Here is a 16,570-nt window from a genome sequence, read left to right as displayed (position 1 = left end):
AAAGAGTATTATTTGATTAATCTTTTAACATATCTTGCTAAGTTTTATATTCATAAATGTAAATTTGTAAAGTCGAAACCTATTTGTTTCTGTTCATCGCAAACAAATCACAGCTCAGCTTCAGAAAACAGGTGAGCTGTGATTGGTTGTTGCCTGAGCCCTGAGCAACTGTGATGTCATCTTCAGTCCACAACAAGTGGCAAAATGGCCGCCCCCTAAAATAGACAAAAATGGCTGCATTTTATTACATTTAAGTCATATTCCACAAATGTAATATTAATCAGAATGTCATATTTAGTCTAGTGACGTCACATCTAACATTATTGTCAAGAAATGTTTAAGGTTGACTTCCACTTAAAAAATAAAAGTCCGTCTTTGAAAAAATTGCTTTTCGGTGAATGTGGTACTGTGACTAACTAAGAGGAGAGAAGAATGTCAACATTTGTTTATTTAAACTGAACATGATACTTGTTTCTTCTGTACTGAATTTTGTTTAAAAACAAAATAGATTGTGTTCAATGAAAAAAAAAAAAAGCTTATTGTATTTACTCAAATATTTCAAGAGAGGTGCTATTTTTGCTGTGTCATCATAACCGTCACTAATATCAGCCAATGGCTGTTGCCTTTATCAGCCTGATGACTCCATGTAACGTTTAAGAACGTGCCATACAACAATGTTCGCGTGTGTTTCGAAGGCGTTCACAGGCGGTCTGAGGAAGTACTTGCATTACTACAGAGCTTGTGTTCTCAGCACGCCTCCCACACTCAGCCTGCTGACCATCGGCTTCCTCTTCCGCAAAGTCGGACAGCAGCTCAGGTGAAATTCTGACCTCGTCTTTTCGTTGCCCGTGCGAGCGGATGTTAACGAGCCGCTCTTGCTTTCATCTCAGGTACCTGTCAGAAGTGTGCGGCGTGGACGGGCCTCCGGGCGGCGACCGGGCCGCCTTCCCTGCGGTAAATGGCGTTTCATCTGCGAGCGAGCGACATGTTGGCTCTCGTGCGGATTTTTCCCAAGGCTCAAAGGCGCTCGGCGTTGCTTTCAGGGCGTGAAGCTGCTCTCCCACCTGTACAACGAAGCCCAGAACAACTGCAGCAACGAGAACTACCCGGTGCTGCTGTCCCTCCTCAAGAGCAGCTGTGAGCCGTACACCAGGTCAGCGCTTGCCATCGTCGTGGTGTCTCTGAAAAATTTTCCCCGTTGATTGTCTGGAATCGTGCGTCATCTCTTTTATCAGGTTTGTGTCCGATTGGGTGTACAGCGGCTTGTTTCGAGACGTTTACGGCGAGTTCATGATCCAAGTCAATGAAGACTACCTCGGCTGCAGAGGTATTTGATTTGAATAGTTGTTGAAGATTTTTAAGACAGTTCCGATTTTTTTTAATTTATGTTTAAAATGAGAGAATTAGATTATAAAAATATGTTCATCTCATCCTTGCTGATGTCGATGGCTGTGTAACATTTAAGGCATGTTACTCTCATTAATAAATTAAATCATTTAACCAGAGACTGCCTCCGCAAAATTTTTAGGGATAGACCAATTATCGGCCAATTTTCAGCATTTTGACAAATCTCGGCATCGGTCAATTTGAAAAATCATGTGGCCGATAATAGATCCATTAAAAAAAATAATATATATATATATATATATAATTTTTTTAATTTTCAGAGATGCTGCTGACCCTGGGAACTCTGCACCTTCTGTTTTTGTTTGAAATAAAAACTAAGATACGTAAAAAAAATTAATACTTCGGATATTTTGAAATTTTTGAACAATTTATTTACTGTAGAAAACAATTGTTTAAGTTTTTATTTAAGTTTTGAAAACATGCGATTGCCCATGGGAGATCCCGGAACTTTTCGTTAGATTTTTAAGACAAAGATTTCTATTGACTAAGATTTTTATTTTATTTTTTTAACTCCAATATTTTATGAACTCTAAAAGTTGTTCAAGAAATATATGTTTTAAAATTCCCCAAAAATTAAGAGCTGGACTTTTTTTTGTTGTATTTTTTTTTATGCCAATATTTTTCCTTTTAGTGAAAAGGAATATCGCCTCCAAATGTCAGTTATCGGAGTCCTTAACTACTAATAATCAATATCGATAATGGCCCTGAAAAAAACATATCGGTGTATCACTAGAAATTTAATTTGAAATTTAATGTTTTTGGAGTTTTTATAATGTCTTTGATATTTAAGAAGAATTGATAATTAAACCATATCTGATTGAAGTGAAGGGAAACAAATTGGGAAAAAAACGAATTCAACTGAACTCTTGTGAATTGAAATCAAATAGTTTGAGGAAATTAGAATCGATACACAGCCTTATCGACAACGTCACCAAGCAATCGAGTAATTGCGTTCAAGGTCGCAAAGATGTTCGCCAACACTTTTAAATCGGTCACAAACAGTTTCTCTTGTTACCGAAATTGTTGAAAATTTCCTCTCCTTCACATTGCTCTTTCATATTATCCGACTAATCAATTATTTGAAGGCTTTGTCCATGGACTAACCGATTAGCCAAATAATGGATAGCATAAAGCTCTGGTGACACACACTCTCAATTATCATCCCGCTTTCATTTTATTTAAAAGAAGCGTCTCAAACTGAGAAATCCGATGAGATGTATTCTCCTATGGAAGATGAATGATTTCATTATGTTTCTTTTATTGCTCTGCTGGATTTGCCCTTGTGCCCGTGAAGGATTGCGTCAAGTTATTGGACGGTAATCAGCAGTAAGCAGAAGCATGAGTCAAAGAACAGCCAGCCGTGTTTTGGTGGTATATTTCTGCTCACAACAATTTTGTACAATATATCTTTTTCCACGTGATTTGCTCGCTCTCCTGGTCAAATGCAATCACAAAGTATGGTAATACTAAGTCTTTTAATGTCATTAAGTAAAATTAATTGTGTGCTGAAATAGCCTTTTTTCCCCAAAAAATTAATTTAAAGCAGTTTTAGTAATAGGTCAAAATCCCTTCGAGACGACGAGGAGAATAACAGAAGAACGAAACGGGAGGAAGGAGAAATGTTTACAAAAATAAGACAATCGTTCTTCGATGACATCACGCCATTAACATGAAGCCGCAAATCAAATCGATCATCTCCTGGTCTGAATTATTACCACTTTATATATTTCACTGGCGTCCGGCCAAAAACTCAAAAGTGACACTTGCCACCTGCTGATGAAAAATTAAACCGCACATACCCTTCTTCACGTACACCGCGCACATGACGTCACATCCGCAGAAAGGGCGTGGGAAATTCGAACCCGAATCCAGTTTGAAAACTATACATAGTATTCACTGACTTTACATCTTGTTTTGCCCAATTTTGCACCCGTGAACGGCACACGTGTGCACCATTGTGAAGCGGTTCGTGAAAATCCGGAATGAATGAATCAAAGTAACTTGTTGTAAGCAACGCGAGCGCTCCTCAGCATTTGCTTGGGTTGTCTCGCTGGTCGTTTGCCCCACAAAATGGTGGGTCGATAGGTGGGGGTCGGTGACGTCATGTGAATACTATGTATCGGTCCGAGTACCCATTGTGAACTGCTAAGGTGTTAATCTACTAATTAGAAGATATTTCCGTCATGAATGGTCAAATAAAAAGGGAGGGGGAAAAAAGTTTATGGAGTCTCCTGAAAGTGACGTATTGGAACTATGCAGCTCTGCTTACCTTGCACAAAGCCACCACTAGCTAAATGATCCATATTCCCTTGTTAATGTTGGTGCAGAAGGGCAGAATGTCTAATTTTCAGCAGTAGGCAGGTAATAATTTGCTTGATTTTACACCTGATAGGTTTAGCAACTATTTGTAGCGTATACAGTACAATTTTCCATAATATGTTCCCTTTAAACTATTTAAATGTGACTCTCATTGCATTAACACTTTTCTTAATTGTATAAGAATTGTGTTCATCTGTGTTCGAAGGTGACATTTCCAGCTCACTGCAATTATTGTCTTTGAACATGAATCCATAAACGCTGCTACTCACCGTCGCCTGACCAAATGTAGTTTGTCACGCAAGCGCTCCACTCAAGGTCACGCCACGGCGCTTGCTTTGTCTGGCTAAGAGGTTCATTTGCTCGCCGGCTCCACCTCATCAACTCTCCGCGCTTGAACCCCCGTGCACCCGGCGCTCCCGCTTGTCTGGAGGGCGCCCTCGCAACTTGTTTTCATTCAGCGATGGGCTAAGCTCTCTTGGCTGTAAAATGCTCCACAAGGCCGGCGCCTTAACATGCTCTTGCGCATTGAGCTCACGATTGATCGGGCTAAGCGGGTCGCAAACACCGGTGCAAGTAATAATACGGGTTTGCAGGTTTAGTCTTTGATGGTTATGTAAGGGATAATTCTATAACCGGCTAACCATTTGGCCAGCTGGATTCACATTGTGTGTGGTTTTTTTTTCCCTCCTTGCAGACAAACACTTCTGGGTCCAAGGTTACACTTTGATCTCTAAAGACGTGGAGGAGTGCGTGCCCGTTTTCCTGAGGCACATCGCCAACGACGTCTACGTCTGCGGGAAGACCATCAACCTCCTGAAAATATGCTGCCCTCAGGTTGGCCTCTCGTTCTTTTCCTCCTACTTGTCTTCCGATTTACAACACTCATGGGAAGTGTTGCCATGATGCCGTCTCACGCGCGCTTATTAATTTCAGGGCCAGACATTTTGAGACCCTTCTTTACCGTACCATAAGAATAAAATGTAAGTATTTGGATTCTTAAAAGACATGAGAAAAAATTTTTCTCTGGTATTGAATGAGTTTGCTGCAGCCGCAATCCTTGGAACTTTTTTCTTTTTTACGGAGCGAACAGCATACAAAACGTTATGTAAAATCTTGTGTCTTTGTGTTTCTATACTATTGATTCATTAAACTCAAACTGTTGTATAATAGTAAATTAAAAATGAGCTCACACCATCTTTTCAGTACAAAAGAACCAACACAAAACACATATTTCAAGTAGTTTCATAGGAATAAAATGGGATAAAGCACCATGGTATAAAGTAGAACCATCATTTTGTTTGTAGGTATTTATTTGTAATACTTATGAAAGGGGAAATGCAATGCAAACTCTGCTATACAGTTGTGCTCATAATTTTCCAGAATTTGTGAAATATTGATATAAATAGTCTTTTTTTTTTTATGACTGATCTTTTTTTTGTTAGGTTTTGTTTCCTTAATGATTGTGCTATTCTAAAATGGCTTATGTAGTTTACATCTCATAACATATGCAAAGCGAGACAAGTGTGAGACCACTTTGCTACATGGTAGTGGCGTCATTTCTTGTTGCATGGTTATCAGTAAAAAAAAAAAAAAAAAGCAAGACAAACTAAAGCAATGTGGAATTAATGTTTAAGCTGCTCATTGAGCTGAACTTTGTAGGCATATTTTTCTTGAACATGTCTCATCAAATTTCAAAATGTATGACCTCTTCAGAGCTTGTGCTGTATTTTTACGACGTTAAGCATAAAAACGTCACCCGCCTTGACATAACCCGACCATATTTCATGTCTTTGTTGTGTTTCGAAGCCTGTTGCATTATTATTTCCGCTGTACACGTCGCTGTCATCCATTTAGGGAAAAAGGCCGCCGCCTGCAAGGGACGACAAATCAATGTTGAGACAGAACAGGGACACTCGTTGTCTCTTTCAAATCCTTATCAATACACCGACATCCCCGTGATGATGCAGCGTCTGGACGTGCTGAGATTTGAGTGTGACGGATTGCAGCGCCCTGCTCTGCTCTGCTCTTTGTCTCAGACCACTTTACCCATGTTGACTCCATATGTACACAATCATGTTACTTCCGTCGGAACGTAGTCATGTGGCTTTAAAGTCAGTGACCACGTTAGGTGCACCTGCAGTCTTAACGAGATTCTTTGTTATTGTGGTTGTAGATTGAAGTGAATATGTGTACTGCAATATTTTCATTTTACAGTAAGTAGCAAGAGAGAAGATCACAGTCAATAGCTCAAGCCAGCTGTCTAATTATGAGTGCCTTACGAGTTTGTTGAGATAACAGCCAGCAATCAAGCCATTTTTTAAATTTGGTTCTTACTTGTGAGCAAAAATGTAAGATACAAGATTATGTCATGAATCAAAATGGTGGTCTCTTAGTCAGTGAAAGGAAGCTCTCCACTCATTGACAAGCATTGGATTAGACTCTGGATCGTTGTCATTTGATTTGTGAGGATTATTATCGTTAGATAACTACACCAATCTGTCTGGTATGTATGCTAATCACATGCAAAAGCAACACAATACGCCATTTGTTTTCACGAAGGTGCGTTGCATTGCGGAAATGTCATATATGCCCGGATGTTCGGAATTGTCCATCGAGCCAAGCCCCAGTTTAGCGACGATAGTCAACAATACTTCAAAATATGAACTTCACGTTGTTTTTTTGCAGCACACGGTTGACGTTTATTGTCAAACTAATAATACAATGAATCGAATGACACTGTGTATCAAAAACAACCACATAACGTGACTTAAGAAAGTATATTAGCTTAATGCTAACACACAGCGCAAAACACCATAGAAAGGCTTACTAATAGCATTGATGTGATGGTGTTGCAACCAACCTAAGCAACGGATATTTCAACTCAAATGGTACCTATGTAGGCACTGGACAGACTAAACAACCTATGTTTAAAAACAAAACGACTAATATTACCGCAGTTTACTGAGTCCGTTGACAAACTATTTTTCTGTACCTCTGTGTCAGACTGCCCCCTGGTGGCCAAATCAAACATCAGCAGGAGCTTAATGAATGGCTCTTGCAATGCATTGCACTGTATTAGAATCTACTTTCAGTATGACGCAGTGTAGTTGTGTACCATTGCAAACTCCAACCGTGGAGCAGTTGAATGAAATTGCTTCTACCCACTTGCTCTCATATTCCGTGCATCATGACAGCCGATGTTATTAAAATGAAATCCCACTGAGGGATTTTAGAATTAAACAATACGTGGCGCTAAAGAGGAACTGTAGCAATATGCAGCGTATAATAAGGTGTCTGTTCCCGTTGTCCCCGCAGCACTACATCTGCTTGTCAGAGCTCCCCGTGCCGCGCATCGCCGTCACCTTCTCCCTGCAGGAGGTGGAGGGCATCGAGAGGGACTGCGCGGTGTACCGCGGCCGCATGGAGAGGATCGCCAAGCATAGCGCCGTCAGCCGGGAGGTGCAGGTAAACTTCAAAAGAAATACAATAAAATATATTCATTGTATTTATTTATTTTTGTACTTTTAATGACAAACACTCGAGACTAGTGAATACTTTATTGATCTCTTGGGAAATTCATCTTTTTGTAGGATTTTTTAAGGTATATTCCTCCTGATAATATGTATGTACAAAGTTTGTGTGTGATATGTATATACCAGTATAGCTGTGAAGCTAGGGGTTGACTCAAATGTTTATATTGTAGGTTTTGTTTTCTTTTTGAGGGTTTTTTTCTGTTGTTGTTTTTTAATACATATATATATATATATATATATATATATATATATATATATATATATATATATATATATATATATATATATATATATATATGTATGTATATATATATATATATATATATGTATGTATATATATATATATATATTAGGGGTGTGCCAAAAAATCAATTCTCATAAGAATCGCGATTCTCATTTAGTATGGTTCAGAAGAGATTTCAAATGTCCCAAAATCGATTTTATTTAAATTATTTTATACGGTCTTGCCTTGGTCTGTGTGTGCCTTTATTTGGAGCGCTGTTCATGTTGTACCCGGTTTGGCCACTGAGGGGCAGTGTGGTTCCACGCGGTCTAATACACTGTTAAGTTGTAGCCACATTAGAGAGTAGAAGAAAAAAGTCACGATCAAGTTATTCCAATAAAAGTTGTTTGTGTTTTCCAGCGTGGAGCCGTTGTTTTGAGTGATAAAAGGGCCGCGAGTAGCGCGCTAATTAGCATTAGCGAGTCAGACCGGAGTAGATCATTACAATTCCTTGCAAAAATCATTGTCAATCAAATCATTTTGAATCAAAAATCGTTCTTAATCGAAAATCGATTCTGAATCGAATCGCAGACCCAAAAATCACAATCGAATTGTGAGACATTCAGATTCCCAATATATATATATAAATCTGGGTCATTTTCCAACTTTCATTTTCAGGTTGTACTCTTTTATCTCTAAAGCTCCCCTCGCGTGTTTTGTAGCAAAAGGGTGCGAGCAAACACATCTTGTTTAAGCATGATTGCTGTTTATCGTTGTAGGCTCAGCGAGCTGAGGAGGCGCGCCAGGAGCTGATCAATCAGGTCAGAGCGTCGGCAGCCAAAACCCTGGAGAGCATTCGTGGTTAGTGTTGCGCACACACACACACACACACACACACACACACCCACACACACACACACACACACACACACACACACACACACACACACACACACACACACAGCATGTCTAATGTAATGCGGTGTTTGATATACAGCCTTTGCCCCGTTGAAAGTAGCGTTTTCCAAATAGCTCGTCTCCGTGTTGGAACCGGCGTTGGCCATGTTGACTGGTGGCTGTAAGAGTGTGAGGCTAATTGCAGTGAGGAATCTTTTTGAACAGCTTTCCAGCACTGAAACCTAATCACCACTCGCGCGCTTTTTAACAAACGTCATTTAAGCACCTGAGAAGATGCCAGGCAAAGTTGGCTGGCCCCGTTCCCTTTTTACGTGCCTTGGCGCTGCCATCTATCCGTGTTTGTTTGAGGCAGATGGCAACGTCTTTTGATGTGCGCGCGCGGGAGCCTTGGCGCACGTTTTGCCAGTGGAGGCCCAAGCAGCTCACGGCGCTTCTCCTTCATCTCCTGCAGGGCGCCAGGTGTCGCAGCGTCTGGCTGAGGAGGCCAGGAAAAGGGAGCGCTTCCAGGAGCTGAGGCAGCACCTGGAACAGGAGCAGGAGGTAGACCCGCTCTTCTAAAAAGCTTTATAATCGCATGTCAGAATAGTTTCAACAAGGGTTGTCAAGACTTTTTTCACTGAGGGTCGCAAACGTAAAAATGAAAAGAAAATGAGGGCCACTTGGAATATTCAACACGAATCCCGCGGGGTCTTAAAAAGTGTAAAATTCCATGTAAATGTTTTAAAGTGTTTGAAACCACAAAATACACCCATGTTTTCATCCCAGGTCTAAAATTTAATTTACCCAAGTCTTAAATTCTTATATCCCTTATATTACCTACTACCCGGTGGGTAGTAGGTAATGTCTGGTGTGTGCTGGATTTCACTTTCCTTTCTTTTCTTTGATCCTTCCTCGGGTCTCCTGACAACCTCACGACTCTTGCTGGATTCTGAAGTATTCGGTTTAGGTGAACGGTATGGGATTTTTAATAGGTTTCAGGTGAACTAATGAGTACACACTCACACGCACGCACATTCTCACGCACATACAAAATAAAAAAATTAAATTAAAAAAACAGCAATGATGATGACATGTGAAATCGGCAAAAATTACCGAATGAATAATGCTGAGCTCTCAAGGGGAAAAAAATCTTATATCCGCTCCGTTCATTCCGAGAACTGTCTGTAGAAGAAAAAAAAGTGCCTGTTGTTGTTGTTGTTTCTTTTTTCCGGAGAGCTCAGTTCATTCGGTAATTTTACCGATTTCACATGTCATCATCATTGCAAAATTATATATTTTTATTTTTATTATTTATATATATTTTTTATACTTTTTTATTTTGTATGTGGGTGTGCATGTGCGTGCGTGTGAGTGTGTATGTATTAGTTCACCTAAAACCTATTTAAAAAAATCCCATACCGTTCACCTAAACCGAACACTTCAGAATCCAGTCAGTCGTGAGGCCATCAGGAGACCCGAGGAAGGACCAAAGGAAAGAATGGAAAGTGAAAGCCATCACCGACCAGACACCACCCACCGGGCCCCCAACCAGAGTCCTTCACCAACCCCAGAAACATCTAAATTCCACCATTTGTTGTTGTTCCTACTGTCTGCGTGCTGAAAAACGTCCACACCAAAAGCAAAGGAATAACACACGCACACACACACACACACACGTCATTGCGCTGGGGCTTTATCTTTAAAACGAGAGCACCATCTAGTGGAGTAAAAATATATTGCAAGTGGTTCATAAAGCTTCATTTTACCAACACTAACTGGAGGTAAACAAATTTTGTGGAAAGTTATTAGTATTACAGTGGTTTAAAACAAATCGTAAAATAAAAACATGTGCAATGTCTTGAAGCAAATTGACATACACATTTTCATGACCTTGACGTGTTAATGCTCATACATGGAAAACTTCCCCTGACAACAGTGGCTCAACTTGGCTTCTCCGAAACACACATGGCCTGTTTCCCACTCAAGATGTAACACTTCAGTATTCTTTCTTGAGAGCAAATGAGTGTTTAGGCCGTTTTTTTTTGTGCCATCTTGTGACACAAAAAACATGCAAAAGTGATTTGGAAGTGAATAAGTCAGACTTGGGTTACCCTCCAAAAAACCCTTCTGTCCTATTGATTATGGCTTGCATGTCTTTCTGCGCGTTGTCGCAGTTGCGCAGCGTGGCCAAGAAGAAGCAAGAGGAAGATGACTTCAGCTATGCCAGAGAGTTGAGGGACCGAGAGAAGAGACTTCAAGCGCTAGAGGAGCAACTGGAGCAGAGAGCCAGGTTGGACTGCTTATTGATGACTGATTGGTAACCGATTGATGACTTGATCCACTTTGTGACTTTTTTTAAAAAGTCTTAGCCAAGGTTGAAACATTCTCACACCCTTGTGTTACGTGATCCCCATAAATTCCTGTTGATTTTGACTCTCAAAATTCCCTGCTTAACTCATTCACTGGATTTTGACTGATTTTGCAAGGCCTACAGAATATTGCACTATAAAAACATGGAATTTACCAAAAGAAGGATTATAGTTTCTTCTTTCATCGGGAAAAAGTATATTTCTATCTATTTCCGTTTTGAGCAATTACCATTAGATTATAGCTAAGTTTCATCAATATTCACATTCCTGGTGAAAACAATGGCAAAAAGAGCAACATAACCTTGGCTGATATCTTATACTCTGCTGCCGCCTGCTGGCTGTCTTAGAAACATGGAACCTACTAGGGGTGTTTAAAAAATTTGGATTCGACAATATATCGCGATATTACAGCGCACAATTCTCGTATCGGTTTTTAAAGATCAATTTTTGATGGAAATATTCAACAAAATGTCTTTATTAGAGTTAGGGTTCACACTTTAAGCATGGAAGAATGTTATATTAATGGAACATTAAGCCTTAAAATTTGATTTGTTTATTTGTTAAATATGGTGGACCACAGTTTATAAGCCTGAAGTACATTTCCATACAAAACTTACAGTGTACATGTACAAGTTTATTGATTAGTATTTTCTAAATTTGAGTAAAAAAAAAAAAATCACAATAATTGACTTATAGATTCGTATCGGGATTAATCGGTATCGAATCGAATCATGACCTATGAATTGTGATACAGATCGAATCGCAAGCTATTAGGCAATTCACACCTCTAGAACTTACTAAAATAAATATTAGACTCTCTTCTTTCATCAGGGAAAAAGTGTATTTTTGTTTCCGTTTTGCAGCAAATAGCATTAGAATATAGCTAAGTTTCATCTTTATTCACAAACCTGTTGAAAACGGTGGAGGAAAAAGGCTTGTTTGCAACCTAGCCATGGTTGATCTGTTATACTCTGCTGCCACCTGCTGGCCGTTTTTTTTGCAACAACTATCATTGCTTTAAGCGACCTCTTCAGGTCAGAGGCTGCATCAAAGCCTTCTGTATGCTCTAGCATAAAAAAAACACACATAAAAAACGTATACATTTGTTTTTGGGACCCTGGCAATATTTAAAATAGAACCCTTTGCTCCTCCCAACTTTAGGAAGGAGCTGCTCGCCCAGTACAGCCACCTGTCGGGAGAGGCGGCTCGTAAGCAGCGTCGAGCCTTGTGGAGGGCGCAGAGAACGAGACACGACGAGGCTCGGTCCCGCTTCTTCGCGCATGAGCGGCAGCAGTTGCAGGTGTGCTGCAGGACGGCGTTAACTGTCCAAGCGCAAGGATGCGTTTAGTAACTGAAAGTCATGTGACTTCTTCACCAGGCCATATTGGAGAAGTATCCTTTGGGCCAGGAGAGACCTCCAGCTTCACCACTTCAGCTGCCGCTAGCGTTGGTATGGCAACATTTGTTGTCTTTATCTTCATTAAGCGCCTTCATGACTTGCCTTTGATTGGGAATCTATATTGATTTTTGTTTTGTTTTATTTAAATACAGAAATTAAATAAGTTTCCCACAATATGCAAATTCATCCCCCCAAAATTCCACTTATATGTCAATATTTAGAGATAGACCGATATGTTTTTTTCAGGGCCGATACCGATTATTAGTAGTCAAGGACGCTGGCGATATTTGGAGCCGATATTCATTTTCACTTAAAGGGAAAATATTGGCATCAAAATTTGGAAAAAATACAAACTCCAGCTTCTTAATTTTTTTATTTTTTATTTTAATGCATGTTTATTGAGCAACATTTAGGGTTCGTAAAGTATTGGCGTTTAAAAAAAATTATAATCTTAGCCAATAGGCATCTTTGTTTCAAAAATCTAACAAAAAGTTCCAGGATCTCCCATGGGCAGTAGCACGTTTTCAAAAGTTAAATTAAAACTTCAACAATTGTTTTCTACAGTAAATAAAGTATTCCAAATTATCTGAAGTATTAAAAACAAAAACAGAAGGTGCCGAGACCTCCCAGGGTACGCAGCATCTTTGAAAATTAAAAAAATAAATTTAATTACTTCTCTGAAGTTAACACTTTTTTTTTAATGGATCTATTATCGATGATTCTTCAAAATGGCCGATGCGGATATTCGTCAAAATGCGGAATATCGGCGCCGATAATCGGCCTGTCCCTATTAATATGAATGTGATATAAATATTGAAGTATTTGTTTTAATATTAATATGAAAACACTAGAGGTGTAACACAAACTGGTTTGAACCAGATTTTTTTTACATTTCAACAAAAAAAGCCATCGCAATAATACCTTCTCGAAATGAGCCGTGCCATATCGAAACAAATTGTAATCCCACTGAGTCAAACCAAATCATTCCATTTTAAAATCGAACCATCCTCGAATCGTTTTGCACCGTGAGTATTGAAAACTGCATCGAATTGTCTCTCACGGAGAGATGCAAATGCGCAATTCTCACAATGTATACATTTATGGAGATGCACTTGTATGTATTAATGTGATATCAATAAAGTCTGCTGAGTTTGATAACTTGAAAGTAACGGAGTGCAGTAAACAAACTCAACATGACTATTAACGGGAAATAAATAAATCATTTGCATTTTGTCTTCGCAGGAAATTCCCTCCGAGCAGTTAGCGGAATCAAAACCAGAGAAGCCCGAAGAATCCGAAGACGTTCACACAGTGGACAGTACCGCCTTCATGTCCGGCGACTTTCTCCCCGAGTCGGCAAAATCTGACGACGGCACGCCGGAGGAGTCAACAAACCTCCCCGAGGCGTGTCCCACAGCACGACTTATAGACTACGACTTCAGCGCCCCCTTCAGTCCGCTGGAAGGAATCGCCGGCCAGCAACCGCCGGCCCGGCTCAGGCCTGCTTGCGGATCTGACGTGATCCGAAACCATCCCTCCTTTTCACATTTCCCCCTGGGGGAGAACCTGCCTCTGATTCCCGACAGCCTCCCCGCTGTGGCCAACCCCTTTGGCCATGTTTCCAAGTCCAGCTTCGCCTTCGGACAGCACACCCGGCGGGAATGGAAGGAAGCGAATTGGCTGCCTTCTCAGGATGCTACGCAGCTGGCGAAAGGCGACGCTTCTCTACTTGTGGCGCAAGAAGGTGCGGCGGTAAAAGATGGAAATAAGGATCAGGCTTTACGGCCACAAAAACCTGGCAGTCTCTCTACGCCTTCAAACCTGAACGCCCCTCGTCCCTCACGCTCTCCGATGACGCATCCGTCAGATTCTCACATCAAGATCGGCGAGCACGTCTCCGATGTCAAAGCGCCTCAACCGCCCCCGAACGTCCACGGCCACTCGTCGGACGCTCACATCAAAGTGGGCGAGAACGTGTCCGACTTTGTCGATCCGCTCCCCGTGCGGAACGTCCACGGCCACGCCTCCGACGCCCACATCAAAATCGGAGAAAACGTCTCGGAAGTCGTCTCCCCGCCGCCCACGCCCGGCGTCCACGGCCACTCGTCGGACGCTCACATCAAAGTAGGCGAGAACGTGTCCGACTTTGTCGATTCGCTCCCCGTGCGAAACGTCCACGGCCACGCCTCCGACGCCCACATCAAAATCGGAGAAAACATCTCGGAAGTCGTCTCCCTGCCGCCCGCGCCCGGCGTCCACGGCCACTCGTCGGACGCCAACATCAAAGTGGGCGAGTTTGTCTCCAACGTGTCGGAAGCCAAACCCCGATGGAGTAGGCACGGCCACGCTTCCGATTCCACCCTTCAGATCGGCTGCGTGGTGTCCGGCGCGGGGCCCGCCCCGGCGTCGTTGCCCGGAAGCGGCCAGAACCGCGTCTCGGACTCCAGTTTGGCCGCTGGTTGCGTCGTCACGCAGAGCGACCCGCCTCCAGCCCCGCTGCCGGGCAGTCAGTACGGACACTCGTCAGACTCCACTCTGGGGTTGGGCTGCGTGGTGTTGGGTGCGGCGCCACAAGCCTCCGCCACAGGATGTCACCATGCTAACACGTCATGTATTTGGCCGGAAAACGGAGGTGACGTGGATGCTAAAGGTATTGCAATGCTGCTGTCAAATATGCCCAAAATTATTATCCAATTTCGGCTAATTAGCTATAAAAGTACTTGTCTTTGTTCCTCTATCTCTGCCAAAGATGTGTTGACAGGCAGACCATTTCAATGCTCTTCCACTAGAGGGCAGTAGGTACAATAAACCTGCATAATGTCCACCATTTGCCATTATACAACAGAATAAGTCACAATTCCCGAGAATATATTAATTTGGTGTTTTATTTAAACAAGCTTTTAGATTTCACACTGAGTAAGTAAATTAGCGAGTAAAAGGAAACAAGATCATTATTATTTCAATTTTTGTTTTTTTAGGGACATCTTTGTTTGGTGTGGTGCGGTATCCACTGATCTGAATATATGACTGGAAAGCCGATAGGCAGCCATTTTGCTCCTCCCAAGAAACGCTTCTCAGCATATGATCCTATACATTTACAGTATTGAAATTAGAGAACATTTAAGACATTACTTAATAGAAACAGCATGATTTATGATGTTTTAAATGTGTTAAACATAAACAAGAGGACTTCAGACATTTTACAACTTGCCTGAAATAAATTATATGCTTAATGATGTTTACATGAGGAAACGTTTATATTTTTTATTAAAGAATTAACTGTAAAGAACTGTAATTCAACAAAAGATGCCTCTGCCAAATATAATATTGGGGTCTAAGGAACTTAGCGGTAAAAGAAAAAGGGGGTCTTTAAAGCAGCACATCGTGTCCACTTGTTAATTTAAAAAAAAAACATTTTCTTACTTGTTAAAAAGTAGTGACCACCCCGCCACAAACCCCCCGGCCCTATATTAACTGCCTACGAGCTGTATACGTCTCATCTGTATGTATACCGTATAGTTTATACAGTAGTCTGCTCGCGAGATGGGAGGAGCAAGATGGCCGCCCTGCGGCTTCAACGGCTTGCACGGGCGTGTATGGGCTGTCGGCTATCCAGTCATATATTCCGATCGGTGCTGGTAACATTTAATGAAAAAATGGCCGGCGGCCGCCTTAGTTTAAATAAAGTTTGGGAAACACTTATTATAGACAGAGTGTGGAGATTATTATTTTATATATTGTACATATATGTATTATATATCTTATAGATTATTGTGATTATTATTATTGTTACATGACTTTGGTGACATCTTTTGACATTTCAAACACTAATAGGTGCATTTTTTTCATGAGAGGCAAAAATGTTGTGCTCTCATGCAAACTGCTCCTCTGACTTTGGTCTGTCAACAGCTGAGGAGGATTCCGAGACGCTCGAGCGGCAGGTGGGCAGCATCGGGTCGGACTCGTCCCCCAGACACAAGTCGGAACAAGAATATCTGCTGGCTCTGTCTGCTCACTACCAAGTGGAGCAATACGAGGACTGCTCCAGTCTCATGGGTCAGTCGGATGCATTTTGACAGCTCGAGTTCAAAATGTCAAATCGGAAAACCTTCCGGTCGCTTTTTTCGTCTGACGTCATTGACGCCCATTGTGACTTTTCATCTTTTGGGACGCAGCGTCGTCCCCCGAGTGTCAGCTGCTCAAGCACGTGACGCGGGGCCCCTGGGGCCTCCCCTGCCACGCCCCCGTGCCACTCAGCGAGATGGTCTCCCTGCCGGTTCTCATCAAACATTCGGTCACCGCGCCGCTCATTACGCAGTGAGTAGCAAAAAGCGTCGACGCCGGATGGTGTCACTTGGCTGCCATCTTGTCAGATTTCTGCCTGCAATGCAGTTAAGAAGATGCGACGTCTCACAGGCCACGT

General features: G+C 41.6%; 1 protein-coding gene across 2 annotated transcripts in view; it reads left to right on the top strand.

Annotated features, from left to right (window-relative positions):
• The window catches only part of tubgcp6 (tubulin gamma complex component 6), a 30,006-nt gene that overhangs the window by 8,248 nt on the left and 5,188 nt on the right, over window positions 1–16,570 (top strand). For both annotated transcript variants that reach the window (XM_086074443.1, XM_086074444.1), the window contains exons 7-20: window positions 696–817; window positions 891–954; window positions 1,044–1,153; window positions 1,236–1,327; window positions 4,421–4,560; window positions 7,042–7,191; window positions 8,262–8,343; window positions 8,852–8,940; window positions 10,554–10,669; window positions 11,910–12,048; window positions 12,127–12,198; window positions 13,390–14,797; window positions 16,057–16,203; window positions 16,323–16,464. In XM_086074443.1, the coding sequence (XP_085930569.1) occupies window positions 696–817; window positions 891–954; window positions 1,044–1,153; window positions 1,236–1,327; window positions 4,421–4,560; window positions 7,042–7,191; window positions 8,262–8,343; window positions 8,852–8,940; window positions 10,554–10,669; window positions 11,910–12,048; window positions 12,127–12,198; window positions 13,390–14,797; window positions 16,057–16,203; window positions 16,323–16,464 (2,873 nt within the window). The remainder of the gene's footprint in view (window positions 1–695; window positions 818–890; window positions 955–1,043; window positions 1,154–1,235; window positions 1,328–4,420; window positions 4,561–7,041; window positions 7,192–8,261; window positions 8,344–8,851; window positions 8,941–10,553; window positions 10,670–11,909; window positions 12,049–12,126; window positions 12,199–13,389; window positions 14,798–16,056; window positions 16,204–16,322; window positions 16,465–16,570) is intronic.

The sequence above is a fragment of the Leptonotus elevatus genome, chromosome 4 (assembly GCF_054856555.1).
Source record: "Leptonotus elevatus isolate MCC_2025b chromosome 4, RoL_Lele_1.0, whole genome shotgun sequence".
In the NCBI taxonomy this organism is placed as follows: Eukaryota; Metazoa; Chordata; class Actinopteri; order Syngnathiformes; family Syngnathidae; genus Leptonotus; species Leptonotus elevatus.
Note: the sequence above shows the minus strand (reverse complement) of the source record. Positions and strands in the feature narration are given on the sequence as shown.